Source organism: Gymnoscopelus microlampas (genome assembly GCF_963454915.1).
Source record: "Gymnoscopelus microlampas genome assembly, chromosome: 19".
Lineage (NCBI taxonomy): Eukaryota > Metazoa > Chordata > Actinopteri > Myctophiformes > Myctophidae > Gymnoscopelus > Gymnoscopelus microlampas.
This window is the reverse complement of record NC_139956.1, coordinates 8812984-8833950: the sequence shown is the minus strand read 5'-3', so window position 1 is coordinate 8833950 and position 20967 is coordinate 8812984. Positions and strand designations below refer to the sequence as shown.

General features: G+C 38.7%; 3 protein-coding genes across 4 annotated transcripts; all 3 read right to left on the bottom strand.

The window, feature by feature from the left end:
- Window positions 1-88: 88 nt before the first annotated feature.
- On the bottom strand, window positions 89-4576 carry LOC311034352 (uncharacterized protein; the record flags this gene model as incomplete). The annotated part of the gene is made up of 9 exons (XM_084042232.1): window positions 89-222; window positions 509-562; window positions 800-850; window positions 1232-1323; window positions 1425-1440; window positions 1574-1711; window positions 2086-2328; window positions 2577-2846; window positions 4255-4576. The coding sequence occupies 9 exons, from the start codon at window positions 4574-4576 to the stop codon at window positions 89-91; spliced, it is 1320 nt and encodes a 439-aa protein (XP_083898358.1).
- Window positions 4577-10372: 5796 nt separating this feature from the next.
- On the bottom strand, window positions 10373-12416 carry LOC311035524 (cell division control protein 42 homolog). Of its 2 annotated transcripts, none has more exons than XM_084043796.1 (3): window positions 12280-12416; window positions 11069-11749; window positions 10373-10673 (listed from the first exon to the last, which is right to left on the bottom strand). In XM_084043796.1, exon 2 carries the CDS (start codon window positions 11656-11658, stop codon window positions 11089-11091), a length of 570 nt encoding a protein of 189 aa, XP_083899922.1. In that variant the 5' UTR covers window positions 11659-11749; window positions 12280-12416; the 3' UTR covers window positions 10373-10673; window positions 11069-11088. The 2 variants fall into 2 exon arrangements, with proteins under 2 accessions (XP_083899922.1, XP_083899923.1); XM_084043797.1 differs by having other exon boundaries at window positions 12361-12407.
- Window positions 12417-13634: 1218 nt separating this feature from the next.
- On the bottom strand, window positions 13635-14228 carry LOC311034351 (cell division control protein 42 homolog; the record flags this gene model as incomplete). Its single annotated transcript, XM_084042231.1, has 1 exon — window positions 13635-14228. One exon carries the CDS (start codon window positions 14226-14228, stop codon window positions 13635-13637), a length of 594 nt encoding a protein of 197 aa, XP_083898357.1.
- Between the last annotated feature and the right edge of the window lie 6739 nt (window positions 14229-20967).

The following is a 20967-nucleotide window of genomic DNA, read 5'->3' as shown; positions in this document are numbered from 1 at the left end:
GTACTCACCTGACACCCCATACATCTGTAAATTAAAAACAATAAGTTACCATAAATATTTGAACCTTTAAATTGTTATGCCATAGTACTCAGTGGGATTTATGAAGGAGTTGCTCAGGGATTATAATCTGACTACAGACATAAAATAAGATAAGATAAGATTCATTAATTCCAGATGGGGAATTGGTTGACACAACAGCAGCAGCCGTTCCAGGTATACCAACTAGATAAAATAGCATATGGCAAAAAAGATAAACGACAATGATAAAATACAAGTGAAAGCCTGTGAACAAGGTGGTGACACTGCCATGCAGTGAACAAAACTGTCTGGTGACAGAGCAGTTGACAGTGGACCCCCCTACCCACTGAGAACTTACTGTACTCAGCAGGGTGCGTTAAAACACCTTGAAGAAATCAAGTGATACTTTTGAACCTGAACAAATTATACTCCTAGCCTTAAGATTCTACAATAAAACCATATGTAATTTGATTGAAAAAGTATACTGCACCATCTTCATAGTCATCATCAGCGTGCTGGATTACTTCATTGACGCTTGTGTCGCCTGAAGGTAAACAAATAAGCATGAATTATTATAATTCTGATGTTGATTAGGAAAAATACAGGAAAAAAAACAATGTACTTCCAAAAAGCATAGTCATTGTTTGACGAATGACATTTATTTTGTGCAAAAGTTATACACTAATTTAGATTCAAAAATAGAATCCGAAACATTAATGTTCCACAACAAAACCAAATATATTTAAATAATTGGATTTGATCTTTAAACATTATACTGTACCGTTTTCGTAGTCATCAGAGTGTTGGATTACTCCATAGATACTGCTGTCACCTAAAAGTAAACATAATATAAGCATGAACCACTTAAAGAGTCCCCCAGGGGTCTTTACATGGCCCGCTCTTTGCCGAAAATAGCAGATCACACACGCATTGAATTCATGGAGATTTTTTTGTTTTTGATGCATTCCTAAGCCAATAATTTGATGACTGGTGATCTCTACGGTAGGAGACTCAAAGAGCCTTTGAGTCTCCTACTGGAGACATTAGCAATTTAGCATCTTTCCGCCAGTCATCAAATTATTGGCTTAGGAATGCGTCAAAAACAAAAAATCTCTACGAATTCAATGCTCCATGGGGTGTGTAATTGATAGAAAATAAGACATTTTTTGGGTGAACTACTCCTTTAATCAACACGATTGGTTCAAAGACTGACCGTGCTGCAGTGAGTAGTACACATCATCAGGAGCCGCACTTTGATTGGTTCTCTGGTCTGTAGCTGAGTCCTGATGATTGGTCTGAACGGGACTGTATTTAAAGCATAAGAAATGTATCATAAATTAAGTAGAAAACGATGCAATCTACCGCTGTCAGGTTGATCAATAGACAGAAATCAATACTGTACTTACCTGGCACAACATCGATCTGTAAAGAAAAAAAAAAGCCATACATCTTTGAACCTTAAAATTACTATGTCATAGTAGTGTAGGCATGTTTTAAGTAGAGTTGCTTAGTGATTATAATTTAAATGTAATCCATCTTAAGTAGTAGTTCTGACCTTTGGAACTTCTGTATCGACACAGCAGGACCAGAACAATGGTCAGTAGAATCACAACAAGAAGTCCTACAATCAGTGCCACTGTAAGTGGAGAAATCGGTTCTATGGGCCCAGGCACTGAAGGTTGAGTCTCCATGACTATAATGGAAACAGCATTTGAAATACATATGTTTTAACAGATTAAACGGCAGTTTAAACAACTCATTTTAGCATTCAGGCTGTATGGTGCCCCAAAACATGTTTAAGTACTGTTATAAGTTATAACCTGGGAGACATCTCTGTCTGTCATGTATGTTATTCTGTAATCATTTACAAACAAAGCTGTAAAATGTATTCATTCTTTCATATAATTGAGAAACTTTTAATGGGTGACTCTTAACTCTTATTCTGCCTAGATTTGCTTGAAGTTAGTACTAAGCACAATTCTGTTTTCCAAATAATTACCATACATACAGAATTATGACAGTAAGTAAAGTAAAGCAATACCGCTTACATTTACATAATATTGTTACCTGTCACTGCCATCCAGCTCTGTGGTGACTCTCCCCCAGAATATTTACACTTGTAGAAGCCCTCATCAGACTTAGATACAGCAGGTATGATCATCTCTCCATTGGATTTAGTTTGGACCAGTTCTTCATTTCTATAAAAGTCCACGTTTGAGAGCGACGGATCTGTTCTGTGTTTGCACTCAAGAATGACAGAACGTCCCTCAGTCACAGGGTGAACAGGACTCACCAGGATGACAGAACCATCTGTAAAACAGTTAAAAACAGTCCACATGGTAGCATTCACACTGAACAAATACAAAAACATAGGAGCAGGATTTTAGCTGCGGCGGACCCGGGATGGAGTTATGACATTTTTCTACTGTGCCACTCGTTCTAGGATAACATAACATCATAAAAAAGCTAAGAAAAACGTCAGGTGGAATTCTCCTTTAACTTTTAATGAGTTAATGGAGTGATGTATTTTAGGTTGTGAATTAAGTAACTGGACTCACTGTGTACTGTGATGTTGACAGCATTGCTGTACTCTCCCAATCCAGACTCACACCAAAACACACCACTTTTCGGTTTAAGGCTGCCAACATTGCATGTATATCTAGTAATTGACAAGCTGCTAGATGGACACTGTGACCAGGAGGATCCTCGCTTAGAAGTGAACCTCTTCATTTCCCATTTAGTAGTAGAGTTTCCCTCACAGCTCAGCCTCAGTGGGGCAGATTCAGAGATGAAGTGCTGAGTTCTGTTAGAACTCACTGTGAGAGAAGCTGAAGAATGAAGATCTAAAACACAACACAGGATCAGATGTCAAACAAATAGCAGTGTTACAATGACAGAGTGAAATAATGTCAAGAAGTGAGAACAAGATCAGACTAGAAAAAGTGCTCCTCGGAGCACAGGTCTCCGCCAGGTCAGGTAGGCTGTTGTGGCCTCCTGGTGGCGCTATAATAGGCCAACGTGAAAAGGGTGTCATTTCTTCTTAGGCCTTGCACGACAATCGGACACTGCATTCATAATTTGAGGCATTTTGTTAAAAACATGTGTTTCGCTAAATTAGACCTGTTGGTGGCGCTATAACAGGCCAATGTTAAAAGGGTGGCATTTGTTCCTCAACATAATGTGAATATGCGTGCAAAGTTTGAGCGCAATTGGACGGTGCGTTCATGATTTGCGGAATTTTGTTCAAAACAAGCCAATAATGCAAACTTTAGATGTCAATCTTAGCCAATCAGTATGGAATATGAAAAATCAAACACATCCGTCGTGATCACATGACTATAGAGATCATGTGTACCGATTTGTGTGAAATTTGGATAAAATTGGAAGGTATAAAAAAAAATGTTTTACATAAGTTGGCCTCCTGGTGGCGCTATAAAAGGCAGATGTGAAAAATGCAGGGAAAAGGTTTTTCCTTGACCTCTAGGGAGTGTGCATACAAAGTTTTACACAGATCGGTGCAGTTATCGGCCTGTTATATCGCCACCATGAGGCGGATTTGAAAGTTTTCAAATGGTAGTTCTTCCTCGGCCTAATGGGAATGTGCGTGCAAAATTTCACGGAAATTGCATGCTGTCTTCATGATTTGAGGCATTTTGTTCAAAACGGAGCACTCCTGCAAACTTTGGAAGACATTTTTAGCCAATCAGGATGGAATATGAGAAATCTGAAAGACCCGTTTCGTTTAATGACTATAGAGATGCTGTGTACCGATTAGCAGGATTTTTGGACAAAATCTGTAGGAGTACTGTCAAAAAATGGGTTTTGCACAAATCGGCCTCCTGGTGGCGCTATAAAAGGCCCATGAGAAAAAATTGGGGCAAAGGGTCTGAATTGGCATCCAGGGAGTGTGTGTGCACAGTGGCGCTGTGATCAAGCCAACGGTGGCAGAGATGAGCTGACGGACGGACGGACGGACGGACGGGGTGGAAAACATACTCTCTCGCCATGCCTTTCGGCCTGGCGGAGACAATAATATGAAAGAAATAGAACATGGGGGAAGACTGACTGACTGACTGACTCATTCTAACTCACTTGAAGTGAGTTAGAATGAGTCAGTCAGTCAGTCAGTCTTTGAGTAAATGAGTTAGTCGGTGAGTCAGTCAGTCAGTCAGTCAGTCAGTCAGTTAGTTACTGGGTCTGTCCTGAAGGTTATGAAGAATTATGAGTCACACTCACCACCAGACCACATAAACTGAGGTTCACTGTATCTAGTGTAATAAAGTGGGTCTCCTCTCCCAGCTCTACACACATATCCTCCTGTGCCTTTACTAGGACCATGAATGATGTAGGAACCCTCTACAGTCCCATGCTGGCTACCAGGTAAGAGCTCATAAGTGTAGGGTGTGTGTGATGGTTTAGGAACAGCCCTGTACCAGTAGAACCTCCAGCCTTCAGATGATTCTTTAACGTCACAGCTCAGAGTCACTGAGCCTACAGGACTCAACCACGGAGAAGACAAACTCAGAACAGACTGGGGTTTGGCTGTTGGAAAGCACATTGCTCTTGATTAAAAACATCGTTTTCTATGCGACATGATATTTGTCTGAAGATATTGATATGTCATTCAATGCACTAATCAAGGCACACGGTGATTGAGCAGAGCAGTCAACAAGTTGCATCGCACATTAATGAACACACAGATGTTGCACACTCACAGACATTAACATAAACTAGAACCACTAAGAACATGTTTGATTTTCTCTGCACAAAATGTGAGAGTGATGAGAATGTATGATGAATGATATGTCTTACCTGATACAATCAAAGGCACTTTATTAGTTTGTTTTTTAACCTTGTTATCTGTTTTAAGAAGTCCAGTACACTGGTATTCACAACTGTACTGGACCACCAGTTGAAGTCTATTATAAGTATTGAAATTGACAAGTTGGCGGTTTTTGTTTAATCTGTACAACCAGTCAGCCTGCTGTCCTTCTCTCATGTCACATATGAGTGTAACAGACTCTCCAGTAAACATCTGGGACAAGTTGGGCTCCAGGGTCAGAACAGCTTCTGGTCTCTCTACAACACACACACACACACACACACACACACACACACACACACACACACACACACACACACACACACACACACACACACACACACACACACACACACACACACACACACACACACACACACACACACACACACACACACACACACACACACACACACACACACACACACACACACACACACACACACACACACACACACACACACACACACACACACACACACACACACACACGCACACCGAACACAAACACACACACACACACACCGAACACAAACACACAAGTAAAATAAAACCAAATTCTCTGTCACTAAATCCCAGTAGCAAGCAAAGTAATTAAACTGACATAAATATGTATCATACAACTGAGACGATTGAGAAATTGAGAAATAAAGAAGATCACAAAGAGAATAGATAGAAAATCTGTCTTCACCTTGACTGTGTCCATAGAAGAGCAAGCTACTCAGCACTGAAACATATTTAATGTGACAATATCAAACTAAGCATATATCATATATGTGCATGTTAATTATTCATAATCAACATGACACCAACATAGACAGTTATAGTTAACTCAAGTTCAATAAGAACAAATAACAAGCCACAATATCTTGTCCATTCTGTTGATGTTTTATGAATATCAAAGGCTAAAGATAATTTGCCAAAATAGACAGGATTCCTGGAATATTGTGTTAATCAGAAAATGTATTAGCACGTTGGTTCTCAAAGTGGGGTCTGGGAACCCCCAGGTCCTTGAGGAGGTTCCAGGGGGTCCCCAGCAAAAGTAGTTAATACAGCAGCACAATCATTCTAACCACTGTATATACAAACGCGTCACTTTGCTTGTACATCTGCTATTTCTGACATTTTTTAAAAAGAAAATTGAATAATTTTGATTTTTTTAACACAAACATCTTCTCTTCTGGGGGTCCCTGGCACAAAACATTTTCAGATGTGGGTCCGCGGCCAAATATATATCAATTTGGGGGTCCTTACTGAAACCACTGAATTAGCACCCTCTCGCATTCTGCTTTTATTTGTGTGTGGACAGTGGTTTGAAGAAAATGCTAAAAAGGGTTATGGTTTCATAAAGTAGGACACAAGCTCACAATCTGAGGCTACACACACCAACGCTAGTTTCAGGCCTGACGTGGTATAGAATGGATGTACAAATTATTTGCAATAATATTCTGATATCCAACAAATGTGCAGCTTGTAGGTAGCTATAATCAAACCATAATATTTGTCAATGCGTAAATGAATAAATAAATGAACTGTATACTATAGGAGGTGACATTAGAGACTGTCTCTATATTCTGTATAGTTGCATCATCACTGTTGTATTTTTCACAACTACAGCACTGATTCCATTGACATGGTTTTAATGTATTCAAACTCAGCCCTTTAACAATAATAAAACAAACCCTAAAAGTTGTGTGAACTTGACCAGAGTCAGCTCTGTACTTGGTCTGCACTCCCCCCCCCCTCTATGCCAAATCTCGTCGTCAAAAATAGTCAATATTAGTTCAATTGACCCACTAGTAATAATAGTAATACAGTATACTCACAGAGGAGCACGCAGGGCAAGATGTGCCCCATCCTGTCCTGTGATGAACGCCTCTGAAAACCCTTTCTATTTCTTGTTCACAGTGAACTAATATCTACTGCTGTGAGAGAAGATGGAGGTGGAGGAGGATGTTTGAACGATGCAATGAGCTCATATGTATTTTTGACTAAAGTCAGGTCTGCTCTTCCTTCCTATTGTTTGCAAGAGAGGCTGAGATAAAGATGTGATCTCATTCACTGCAGGTCTAAATAGATTTTGTGTTATTATGCATTGTTTTGAAGTGAAATTAATATCTTGCATAAAAGTTGTATCTTCCATGATGAGACACATGGTCACTCCGTGGTCATTCACAAATTAAAACAAAAAAACATGTACCAACTTGTTTTATTCTACATTCTCCATTCCTGAGATATGAGCCATTATGCAATTTTGACCGTGACCTGCATTCTGACCTTGACCGTTGACCCTTCTAACCCCCATATATTCAGGGCAGCATAGTGTTCATTCCCACAACGTTTCATGAGAATTTGCACTTTGTTAGTCGCTCTGGATAGGCTGTTAACTGCTTAAATTGTAATTGTAATCATTCCACTCCTGATATTATATACGATGCAAGGGACTGATTGCCACCCTCCACTCCATCCTATCCAGCATCAGGTTCTGGAGATCTGCAGTGCTGCTTGTGCCGCTGTCACACAGCAGTATGGATGGATGGACACAATTCCACTGCCTGGCACAGTACAAGGCTGGTCAGTATGCGTATCGTACTAGAATGCAACAGTGGTTTCCAAGTGTTACACTAAAGGCTGTAATTGTCACAGTCAGACCTAGGAGTGGGTCTGGGTGTGTCTGGATCTGGTGCCTGCCAGTGTGACCACCTGCATTCACTCACCTGCAATCATGCACACAGTATTTAAAGCTCAGCCTCTCTCTAGTCCCTTACCAGATTGTCTTGTTTGTAAGCTCTCAAGCATTGTTCTAAAGCCAAGTTTCTAAGCCAAGTTTTGCCGTTACTGATCTCTGTTTTGTTCCCTAGACTTTGTTTTTGCCCAGCCCCTGCCGGTACCTCTGGAAAAAAACAACAACAGAAAACAGCTGACAAATGTAGAATATTGGGTAGTCTTCCTACATCCTACATCTGCCTATCTGTTTGGCATGTTGAACAGTAGTAATCAACATGCACTCAACACACACTGTGTGGGTGTGTGTTTGAGTGGAAACTATGATCTGTTGTGTGTGGGACTTGCTGGGTTTGTTGGTGACCCCCTGAATATGTGTCCCATGAGCTGGAGAAATGGATTTGATTCATCATTCATCTACAGACTGCAGAGTAGACATGACTTTAAACAAGCAAGATACAGTAAGGAATGTTGTAAGACTTCAGTTCACTGAAGCATGCACCTGTGCTACTGGGTTCTCTCTACCGACGCCATGGAGGAAAGGTTTTTATTCACACTCTGAGAGAGCATTTATCTGTTCACTCATTAATGTCTAATCTGTTTTAAGATACATTGAACAGCAATGTGAGTGAAAACAGGCTATAACCTAAACCTACATTAATCACTGAAGACTAGGTTGGTATTGTCCTCACCATCCACAAAGGAAACAGCCTGTTTGTGAAAGTTGAAACCACGGTCACACATACAACCTCCATCACAGTGGCGGTTCAGCGTTTGATGTTTCCATCTGCTATTTTGAGTTTGTGTGTGTGTTTATGCGGGCATGTGTTTCTGTGCGCTTGCATTGGTATGCATGTGTGTTCATGCATGCTCTTTCAGAACAAGGTTATTAATGTTTGCTCGTTTCCTTTTTTAAGGCTTAGATATATATTTTTTTTTATTCGTTTTTGTGTTAGTTTTAGTTTTTTTGTAATATGGATTAATCAGGGGTGAGATTCAACAAAGCCAAAGACTAAAACTAAGGACATTTGTTCTATGATGTTAGTGTTGTTAGTTAATTTCGTACAGCCACACAAAACAGCTGCAGTTAGATTTTTATTTTTATTTCAGTTAACTGAAATGTTTTTCCAATTCTAGTTTTAGTTATTTCAATAGTTTTAGTTAACTATACTAGCCTTGCCTCAAGTGGGACAATGCAGTGGAAAGACTAACGCCTGAAGTAAACGTAGTTGACTGCAGGTATTACTCACCAAAAATAGTGAGTAATACCATTGTTGTGAGATTTACAATCTCACAACAATGTGTTGCCATGCATCGTGTGCGTAATAACCACAGACCACAAAGGTCACAACATTGAATGACAGGAAGACCGACATCTCTGTGCAACAACACTTTTAAACACATTTATATTTCAATTATAAATCCCCTATAAAGTTCACAGAAATATTGCCAAACTGTTTAAATGTTAGTTTTGATTGATTGATTGATTGATTGATTGATTGAATACTTTATTAACAAGATTGTTAACAGTGCAGGAAACGTCTTAAAGAGTATTTCTCCTAAGCGCTGCAATGTCAGTTAACTGATATTTCATTTATTAGTCTTCTCAGATGGTAGCAATATCCAGGTAGAAAGTTGATATCTATGGTATGGTACAGTGTATGTGCTCTTTCACAGCAAGGACCCATTCTACAGCGGCGGTGAATCAGCACCTGTATTGTTGTACAAAGAAAGTCGTTTGTGTGGCAAACACAAAAACCGAACATATTTGTTAATATGGGGAAGTTGCACACACTATGGACAGATGATAAATATCGATGTACGGTAAGCCTATTGAAAGGGTTTAATCTTCCTTAAAGGGATAGTTCACCCAAAAAAGAAAATCTTCTATTGATTAGTCACCCCATGAAGACTTGAATTCATGGATATTTTTTAGTTTTTGTGGCATTCCTAAGCCAATAACTTGATGACCAGCGGACCGGTAGGCAGCGGTTCTGGTAGGAGACACAAAGGAGACTCTTTGTGTCTCCTAACAGAACCGCTGCCGGTCATCAAATGATTGGCTTAGGAACAAAAAAATATCTATGAATTCAAGTGAATTAAAAAAAAGTAATTTTGGGGGTGAACTATCCCTGTAATAGCAGTGGTCTGTCTCTGTTGGTTCCTCCTTGCTGTGTGGTTGATAGTATGTGATGATATAATGTACAACACCAAGCTGGCACACACACACACACACACACACACACACACACACACACACACACACGCAGGAAACAGTGCGCACCAGTGGCGGTAGTAGTCCTCCTCACCATTGGTTGTGCATTGGCATTGGCGTGTTGTCAGATTATTAAAGAGTAACCACACTTATGTAAGGATGTCACAGGTTCCATTTAAAGTGTACATGATCATACATAGTACATCGGTTCTCAAAGTGGGGTTCGGGGACCCGCAGGGGTCGTTGGCGGGGTACCAGGGGGTCCTCAGCTAAATAAGTTAATATAGTGTCACAATAATTTTAACCACTTTAACTATTATTGTAACTTTGGCTATTCAAAAATAGCAAATATACAAGCTCATAGTGCGGCACTCTGTGCCATGCTATGAAATTGTAGATCTGCTATTTTTGATAAATAGTGAGTTTTTGCAAATATCTGAATATATATATATTTGTAAAGTGAACATGTTTAACTCAAATCTTTGCTTCTGGGGGTCATTTTAGGGGGCCTTCACATGAAAAAGTTTGAGAACCACTGACATAGTAGGTAATAGGTACACAGGATAAGCTCAGATCAGTGAAGATTTATTTTATGATAGCTTCGGGGAGTGGCATAGAGCTAGACTCTAGAGTATGACATACAACCTTAACTTAAAGTCATGTTTATAAAATAGAATAAATAAGGCAGGTTACAATTACAATCTCACATTACAATCTTCATACTGTTTGGATTAAAAACAAAACAAAAAGAGCACAATGCATGAACTTTGAGGTCAAACACCAACACTTCTACAACACAGAGTCTATACTTCTTTTTGTTGATTCCTTTCGTTTTACAGGGTTACTGTCTCATGCTGAAATGAGTTTAAACAACGTACAGTATTGAATGCTTTTCATTAAGACCTGGAACTGTGTCATTTTTAGATTTGAGCTAAAAAAGCATTATTTTACACTTTGGGCTATTTAAAAATAGCAGATATACAAGCTCATAGCGCGGCACCGAGTGCCACGCTACAAGCTTGTAGATCTGCTATTTTTGAATAATCGTGAAAATGTGTGCAAATCTTTGAATATATATATTTTTAAAGCGAACATTTTTAACTCAAATCTTTGCTTCTGGGGGGTCCCTGGAACAAAATATTTTGATGGAGGTCCGCGGCCAAATACATATCATTTTGGGGGTCCTTGACATGAAAAAGATTGAGCACCACTGATATAGAAACATACGTTTTTCAGAATACTGTTGGGATTCAGGAGACATGTAGAATCGGCTTCAGGTCTCAATGGGTTAAAGCAAAAGCGTAAGGGCTCATAACAGCTTACATTTGTGCATTTCTTTGGAGTGACCCAGAGCTGCCAAAACCAGCTGGTCAAATACATGCTGGACACCTTCCTTTGTGAGAGCAGAACACTCAACGTATGCGACAGCGTTCAGGTGGCGGGCCAGTTCCTCTGCTCTCTCTGGAGGGATGGGCTTCTGGTTCTGCTCGGCGAGCTTCTCCACGGTGGAGGGGTCGTCCCTCAGATCGGTCTGCAGGCCCACCAGCAGGCAGGGACGCCCTGGACAGTGCTGGGTGATCTCAGGGATCCACCTTTCTTCGATGTTTTCAAATGAAGTGGGCTGAACGACAGAGAAACAGAGCAGCGCCACATCTGTACCAGGGTACATCAGTAGTCGTAGCCTCTCGTATTCATCCATCCTTGAACTTTCAAATAGCTGAAGGTTGTAAGCTTCGCCGTCAATCAGTGCCGTCGCTGAATAGGTGTCCATGGTCGTTATTATCCATTCAGTGGGATATTCGTCAGTCGTGTAGGTGACCAAAAGCTTTGATATACCCACTTGGCAATCGCCAACGAAGACACACTTAATGGCCTGCATGTTTGTCCCTGTTCAAAATCCCCTGTTCTCGTGTGAAGATCGTTTCATGTGTTTGTTCCTTCGGTGCTGGCCATATGCTTCTGTTGTAACCCTGAAAAAGATAACGACCGTGACACGTTTCCTCATTAGGCAAATGTTACCAAATATTTTTATGTTATTTCAAAACATTCTTCAATAAAAACTTTTCCATGAATCATGTGAATCCTGTTTCATCAAAGTACTTCTATTTTAACAGTGGTTTACTTTAAAGGAGGGGTTCACCCAAAAAATGACTTATTTTCTATCAATTACACACCCCATGAAGCCTTGATTTCATGGATTTATTTTAGTTTTTGTGGCATTCCTAAGACAATAATTTGATTAGCCGGTAGGAGACGGGAATCAAATTATTAGCTTAGGAATGTGACAAAAACTAAAAAGAATCCATGGATTCAAGGCTTCATAGGGTGTGCAATTGATAGAAAATAAGTCATTTTTGGGTGAACTCCTCCTTTAATCCCTTTCACATTGGCATCAGTTCAGTAACAGCATTTATCCATTTTACCATTCCTAGCCACAAAACAAATCACAAACAAATGTGTTAACAACAACATTACAAAGTATATTATGTAAACTACTCACAGTGAGTGAACTTCAACGCTATTATTTCGACCGTTGTGTTTATATTAGGCTAATGGTTAGAGATAAAAAATCACACAGTACCTGAAAAAGGGGGAAGAAAGATCACGCTTGTGACAGAAATTTGTGTCGCACGCTTGTGACATTCAGATTGTCAGTATTTCACAAGCAGGCTCTTTTGCTCAACTGGTGAACTTCCTGACTTTCCCTACACTCACATCCAGGCCAACCCACAGTACTGTCCCCATCCCAGCACATTTTGATTTTGTTTTAGTCATAGTCTTTTGAATAAAATTTCATTTAGTTTTAGTCATATTTTAGTCTATCTGAAATGTTTTAGTTTTTGTCTCGTTTTAGTCGACTAAATATCCTAAGATTATAGACTAAATCTACAGTTGATTTAGTCGACTAAAATGGATTTTGGCGGTGCCTTGATAGCAACTTGATGCAACCTGGTTGCATGCTGAAAATAGCGGATCTACAAGCTCACAATGATTTGCGCTGCGACACGTTGTGAGACATTGCATAATTTCCACTGTCAATTTGAGATATCTGGTATACTGTACTGTATACTGGGAACTGGGAAGTTAGTGCTTTATTTCTATCAAGACATTGCTGCAGAGAATGTATGGTTATTTAAACTTAACCAGTAAACTGCCCACCAACACTTCTATGACACTGTGCATACTTGTTTTTCTTAATTCTTTTAATTTAGCAGGGTTACAGTTGTGTACTGAAATTATTTAAAACACCATAAAGTATTAAATACTGTTCTAAAGCAAAAGTGAAAGCGTTCATAAAAACATCTCAGGTTTGTTTATCTCTTTCACCACCAATCATTGACGCTGATGAATGATTGTCCAAGATTGTTGGTAGTCTTCACTTTATTTGGGAAGGAAAGCATATAATAATGAACAATTAAGGCTTTAAGGCTGGCTTTTTGTCGAATACCTTCTCTTTTATAGCTGTTCTTAAGTGCCATCACACATGTGAATGACAAGTTTGGAAAACAATAATCAATGTGAGATCAAATCATACAGGTATGTCCTAGCAGCACCAACTGTCCGGAAGGGCTTGATTCGTTTAACTTGTTGTACATCAAATTAATATTATTATTGGAGACACATCCTTGATTTGAAAATGTAGCCTATAGCATCTAGATAAACAACAAAATAAAAAGGATATTATGCAAGTGAGCTGGAAATCCAACCTTGATCCACTTGTCAAACAGCAACACTTCTGGAACGTATAAATACTTGTTTTTGTTCTTATAGTTTTGCAGGGTTACAGTTTCTGAATGATGTTTAAACAAACACAATGCAGTATTAAATACTGTTCCAAAGCAAAGGTGTAAGGAGTCACATCAGCTCACAGTGACATTCGCAGGGCCTCTTTTTGGGCTTAGACTTAGAGTGACCCTGCAGAGCTGCTGAAACCAGCTGGTCAAATACATGCTGTACACCTTCCTTAGTGAGAGCAGAACACTCAACGTATGCGACAGCGTTCAGGTGGCGGGCCAGTTCCTCTGCTCTCTCTGTAGGGATGGGCTTCTCTCTTGTCCTGGCTAGTGTCTCCACGGTGGAGGGGTCGTCCCTCAGATCGGTCTGCAGGCCCACCAGCAGGTAGGGGCACCCTGGACAGAAGTGCTTGATCTCATGTATCCAGTTGTCTTTGATGTTTTCAAATGAAGTGGGATAAACGACAGAGAAACACACCAGAACCACATCTGCTGCAGAGTATATAAGCGGGCGAACCCTGTCATAGTCTTCAATCCCTGAAGCTTCGTACAATTGGAGGTTGTATTGTTCACCGCCAATCGTTGCCAGTTTTGAATGCATATCATAAACTGTTGGGCAAGTCTTATGGGGAAACTTGTCCGTCATGTAGGTGACTAAAAGACTAGATTTACCCACTGAGCCATCTCCAACTAAAGCACACTTGATGCTCTGCATTGTTGTCCTCGTTCAAAATCCACTGTTCTCCTTGAAGATTATTTCAAAGTGTTTAATCCTCTGCGTTGTTCAGTTCAGTTCAGTTCAGTTCGGTTTTATTTTCAGTTTCTTTGGACAAGATACAAGATACAAAATAGATAAATATATATATATATATAAAAATATGCATATGTACATACAATTAATTCATTTGGTTAATATATTTACACTAGTATTCATAATAATCATAGTGTCAATCATATCAATTGTCCAAGTCCCTGAAAAAGGGTTTGGGAGAAGCTTTAAGCTTGTCGAGCCCAACCCTTAATACTTTTCAACAAAAGAAAAAACAAAACAAAAAAACAAACAAAAAAACAAAGAAAGCAAATCCGAATAACAATAGTAATGAAAATAAATAATAATAACAACGGAATACCAAAGAATATTATTCTTTTTTTTTTTTTTTTTTCTCATATCTTTCTTCCCTTTTTTTTTCTTTTTCTTTTTTCCTTTCTCTCTTCTTTTTGTATTTATTTTTCTATTTATTTCTCTCTTTCTTATATATCATGAATTCACGCGCCTCAAAGCGCATAGTCTCAATTACAGAAAGTAATTTATAGATATACATAAACATATATACATACATATATGCACATATATATACATACACATATACATATACAAATACACACACATACACCTACATATGTACATACATATAAGCATGTACACACATACGTACATACAGATACACAGTATGCAGCGTATAATGATACCCATGAACATACACTGTACACATTTATGCACTAATGCAATACACCAATGTCCACGTTAAGTAATTTATTGGGGCTAAGATGGCAAAGAGCATCCTATGGTATGTTATAATAATCTATACAATATACACCTACCCAACATAATATATATATATACATATACATACATGCACACATACATACACACATACATACACACACATGTATAAACATTCATACACACATACATATCATACATTCTGTAGAGCCTCTTCCTCCCGTCTGTACCTTTCGTAGATAGATTGTTTTAGTCTATATTTGAATTGATTAATATTTATACTATACTGTAGTTCCTCGTCTAATTCATTCCATAATGTTACACCATATGAGGATATACACATTATTTTCAGATTAGTTCGCATCACATGTTTCTTAAAGTTCAGTGGTCTCCTGAGGTTGTATCCCCCCTCCTTATCCAGAAACTTGTTTTGTACATTTACAGGAAGTTGTTTATATCTAGCTCTATACATAACCTGCAGAATTTTAAAATTGACTATGTCTGTGAACTTCATGACATGTGATGCCAGAAACAATCTGTGTGTGTGGTCCCGATAACCTACGTTGTTTATTAGTCTTATTGCTCTTTTTTTGTAGTGTAACTAGTGAATTTATTGTCGTCTTATATGTATTACCCCATACTTCCGAACAGTAGTGCATATATGGTAAGATCATAGCACAGTAGAGGGTGTGCAATGACTTGGGATTAAGTATGTCTCTCGCTCTACTTATAACAGAAATGCTCTTTGCCATCTTAGCCCTCACATATTCTATATGGGGTTTCCAGCATAATTTATGGTCTATAATTACCCCTAAGAATTTGTTTTCATATACTCTTTCTATTGTAATATTGTCTATAATCAACCGGATGTCTATATCTATCTGCCGGTTTCCAAACACCATGCATTTTGTTTTATTTAGATTTAGGGATAACTTATTTTTATTGAACCAGCATTTTAATTTAATCATTTCTATTGTTACGACCTCCATAAGCTGCTCAATGTCTTCCCCTGTACAGAATATGTTTGTGTCATCAGCAAATAGAACACATTTTAGTACATTTGATACCCGGCACAAGTCATTGATGTATAAAATGAAAAGTTTTGGTCCCAAGACCGACCCTTGAGGGACGCCACATGTAATTGTTCTACAGCTTGATTTGCAGTTTCCAATTTGGACAAATTGTTCTCTGTCTTTTATGTAGGTTTTAAGCCAATTTGACACCACCCCTCTGAAACCATATTTTTCCATTTTCTTCAGGAGGATATTGTGATCTATCGTGTCAAAGGCTTTTTTCAAATCAACGAAAACTCCTACTGTATACATCTTATTATCAGTATTACTAGTTATTTCTTCTGTTAATTCAATTAGTGCCATTGCGGGCGATCTGTTGGCTCGGAAACCGTATTGATTCTCTGTTAAGAGGTTATTTCTTTCCACAAAGTGATCCAATCTGTCCACAAATAATTTTTCTAGGATTTTTGAGAACTGTGATAGCAATGAGATTGGTCTATAATTGTTGTAGCCCCTGAAAAAGATCACGACCGAGACACGTTTCCTCATTACAAATCTACAAAGGACCACAATGGAAACAAATCTCCAGGACTTTTTTATGTTATCCTTTTAGCCTTAATGTCTTATACTGAACCATGGGCTGTTTTACATTTCTGACTAATAAAGTATTTTTTCTTTAACATTTTCAATAAAACATTTTCATGAAACTGTAAATACTGTTTCATCAAAGTACTTATATTTCTATTTTATTTAACACTTATTTGTATTTTATTTTACTTATATTTAACACTTTCAACAGTGTGAAGTTACATTTGTTTCTCAGTTACAGCATTCATACATTTTTACCATCCCTAGAGACAAAACAAATCACATTTTAAATATATATTTTTGGTTAGAGAGACGTATCATACCTGGAAATGGGGGTTGAAGATCAGTTCAGTCAGGAACACTCACGTCAAAGTAGATTTAACCATTTATTGCAACAAATGGAATAATGCCAAGCTTTGGCAGCAGAGTGTGGCAGCAATTGAAGCAGTGATCTAGTGTAGTGTAGGAGAGAGACGTATTTAAACGGACCGCCTTGTTGAGGGAATGATGGTGTGATTGATTAGTGTGTAGGAAAGTGTGGCTGATTGAAAGCAATCAGCAGACTGTTTCCTTTTGAAGAACAATCAACCCAACATTAACATGATCAGATCAGCCGATCACCAGATCAGAAATAGATTAGATCTATTTTTAATCAGCCACTAGAAATAGATAAACCACTCAGACTGATACTCAACAGGTGAACCTCCTTATTGGCTGTCTTTTCCTCTACCCACCTCCAATGTCACAGGCATGTGATGTCATCTATGTTGCTGTCAGAGTGGCTTAAAAAGCCTGTTATGTCATAAAATATAAACAGGTCATATAACATGTTAAATTGCACATCACAACAATATTGACATCAGAGCTTATAGTCAATTAATGAAGCACACTAGGGTGGATTTGGTGATTGGGTCGGAGGTGAACATGTGCTTAGCACTTGCAGGGTGTAGTTGGGAAGATTTTAAAGTCAATATATACATACATACATATACACACATGTATTTATTGTTTACCTACAAGATTATTCAGATGCCTGCCAGTGACAGTTTGTATTCATGTCTTGGATAATTCTACTTGAAGATGTTTAAATGATGATGCAGTTTGTCATCATGTGACATTGTTGTACCTTAGCTAATAGCCAAGGTCAGAATTGACTGTTTCCTGACCATTGATATTGTTGCCATCAGGTGAACTTGTCTCACTTTAACTTTCGCTGAATTGATTCCACTGAGTTTTCACACCAATTGGCTAAAGGGGGCGTGGCAGTGGGCATGGCTGGCTTCTCATGAAAAAGGTCTGTAAGTTAATGAAACTTTGTGGAAAGTTTGACATGAGGGACATTTCAAAAACAGCTGCATGACGTCAAATGGCTATAAACTGAAAATTGGATTGTTATGGCATTTATCTTAAATGCTTATTGTCATCAACATTTATGTAATGCAATAGGAATGGAATTTCCACATTTATACAACTACAAAGACCTCAGTCCTGACTCCTGCACTAACGCTATGCAGTAGACAAGATATTCCAGTTGAATCTACAGTACTTCTCACACAACCTCCTTCAATCACAATCCACATTTCAACTGTACCTACAAGTGAAGTTCTAACTCTGTTTTATTCTTTATAGACCAATTATTTGTGTACTAACATTGAGACTGGACACACAGGTGATTGTTTCATGCAATCAATTCCCAACATATTGTTTCGGGGAGCGCTGGTTTCAGTTCATTCAACCTCCTCTTGTGTGTTGGCTATAGTGAGGCACGTCCTAGCGAGACATGACAGAATGGATTTCCTTTGCAACCAGTATGACGCTTGCAACCAGTGTGACGTTGTCTGTTAAGGGGTCTATTAGTAGCCACTAGCCAGCAAGAAGGCAATTACCAGGAAGTGGCCGGACAAAACCCCGCCAATCGAAGTGGGAGTGGATAGCCACTGTACAAAACATATACAGAATGGAGAAACTCACATTCTCTGTAAGACTGTATGGATAAAATTTATAAATACTGCTTGAAATGGATATTATCCCATTTTGGGGCAGGAACCCCTATTTGTAACTAACACCTTTCAGGACAGTAACCCCTTTTGGGGTTCTTGTTGCTATGTACAGTATATAGCAACATACATTTGTTGTAATTTTTTAATATATATTTGTTTTAACCTAATTTTTTCAGAAAACTTAGGTCAGGATTTAGAAGGCGTTTTTAGAATCGGCCTCAGGTCCGTCTAAATGGGTTATGAAAATGGATATTCTGTGAAGGATCTTTATATGTATGTGGGGGATTGAGTATGTATATGTATGTTTGTATGTAGGTATAAGTAGGTGAAACTGAGCTATGGGTGGAGGTCACTTGTATTATACTATATAAAACGTTCATTTCTTGTATTTTATTTCTCTATGTTTTATTATTTTATTCTTTCTGCTATTTGGAGGCCTGCTCACCGTGCCTGGTCTACAATATACACCACAACATTGGGATACCCATGTACCTGTCAAAACACTTCAAAAATGTAAATTAAGTCCACCATCACAACACCAGAGGCAGCTCCACTGATCATGTCCAACCCAGATTTGGCACAAACAAAGGAATGAACTTGTTCTCATGCTATGCAACAAAAATGTGTAATGCCCTACCAAAAGGAGTAAAACCCTATACTCACTTTCAAGACTGCCCTAAAAAAAACACCTTCAGGAGGCTGCAATTCCAAACTGGCCCCTGTTAAACCTAGTCTTAACCTAACCACCATTAATGAATGATTGTCCAAAATTGTTAGTAGACTTTACTTTATTTGTTTATTTGGGAGGGACAGTGTATAATAAGAACAATAGATACATGATGCAGACAGCGTAGTTATTCTGGATTTAGCAAGGATGCTAATTTTCATCCATTGTCCCTGACGTATAACAATAAAACCAGATAGCAGCAACATAATACAATAAAAAAAAGAAAAAAATCACAGATTAGGTAAAGAATACGTGTGTTATAAAATGAAATACAACAAATACATTAACAAAGATAAGTTTGCCTGACTATAAAATTGTCACAGGCATTCTTTGATATTAGTCTGAATGGTGGACATTCTCTTGTATTTGTTTATTAGGTTGTTCCAGCCTATCCTTCCCTGAACTGTACATTATGAGCAAAGGAAGTGTGTCTAAACTGTACCTCACAGTCCCCTCTGGTGGCAGCCCTAGTGCCAATGCCACTACCAGTCTTTCTTTTTATGAGTTCCCCAGAGGAGGCAGTCATAGTCCATGTAATGTTTTGTACATGACACGTTAAAGATCTTAAAATTGACAAACACATACAAAATAAATATATCTATGTTTTTACCCCCATGATGTTGCATTGCATTGATGTTAATACTGTTCTATACTTTTAAGTGTCATCACATGCACATACATGTAAATGACACAGTTAAACAATAATCAAAGTGAGATAAAAAAACATACAATGTAGGTATGTCCTAGCAGCACCAACTGTCAGGAAGTGCTTGATTTGTTTAAAATGTTGTAGATTAAATGTGATAGTATTGGAGACACATCCTTGATTTGAAAATACATAGCATCTAGATTAACAACAAAATTAAAAGGCTGTTATGGAAGTGAGATGGAAATCTAACCTTGATCCACTAAACAGCAACACTTCTGGAATGTACAATACTTATTTTTTTATTCATTTTATTTTGCAGTCACAGGCTCTGACGGCTGTTTAAACAAACACCAAACAGGTTCTAAAGCAAAAGCGTAAGGGGTCATAACAGCACACAGCTGTGCATCTCTTTGTGCTCAGAGTGACCCTGCAGAGCTGCTAAAAACAGGTGGTCAAATATATGCTGCACACCTTCCTTAGTGAGAGCAGAACACTCAACGTATGCGACAGCGTTCAGGTGGCGGGCCAGTTCCTCTGCTCTCTCTGGAGGGATGGGCTTCTCTCTCGTCCTGGCTAGTGTCTCCACGGTGGAGGGGTCGTCCCTCAGATCGGTCTGCAGGCCCACCAGCAGGTAGGGGCACCCTGGGCAGTAGTGGGTGATCTCGGGTATCCACCTTTCTTTGATGTTTTCAAATGAAGAGGGATCGACGACAGAGAAGCACACCAGAACCACATCTGTTCCAGGGTACATGATCGGGCGTAGCCTGTCATAGTCTTCACTCCCTGAAGCTTCGTATAATTGGAGGTTGTATTCTTCACTGCCAATCGTTGCCAGTTTCGAATGATTTTCCATAACTGTCGCTACAGTGTTTGGTAGTTCAGTGGGAAATGTGTCCGTCATGTAGGTGACTAAAAGACTAGATATACCCACTAAGCCATCTCCAACTAAAACACACTTGATGATCTGCATTGT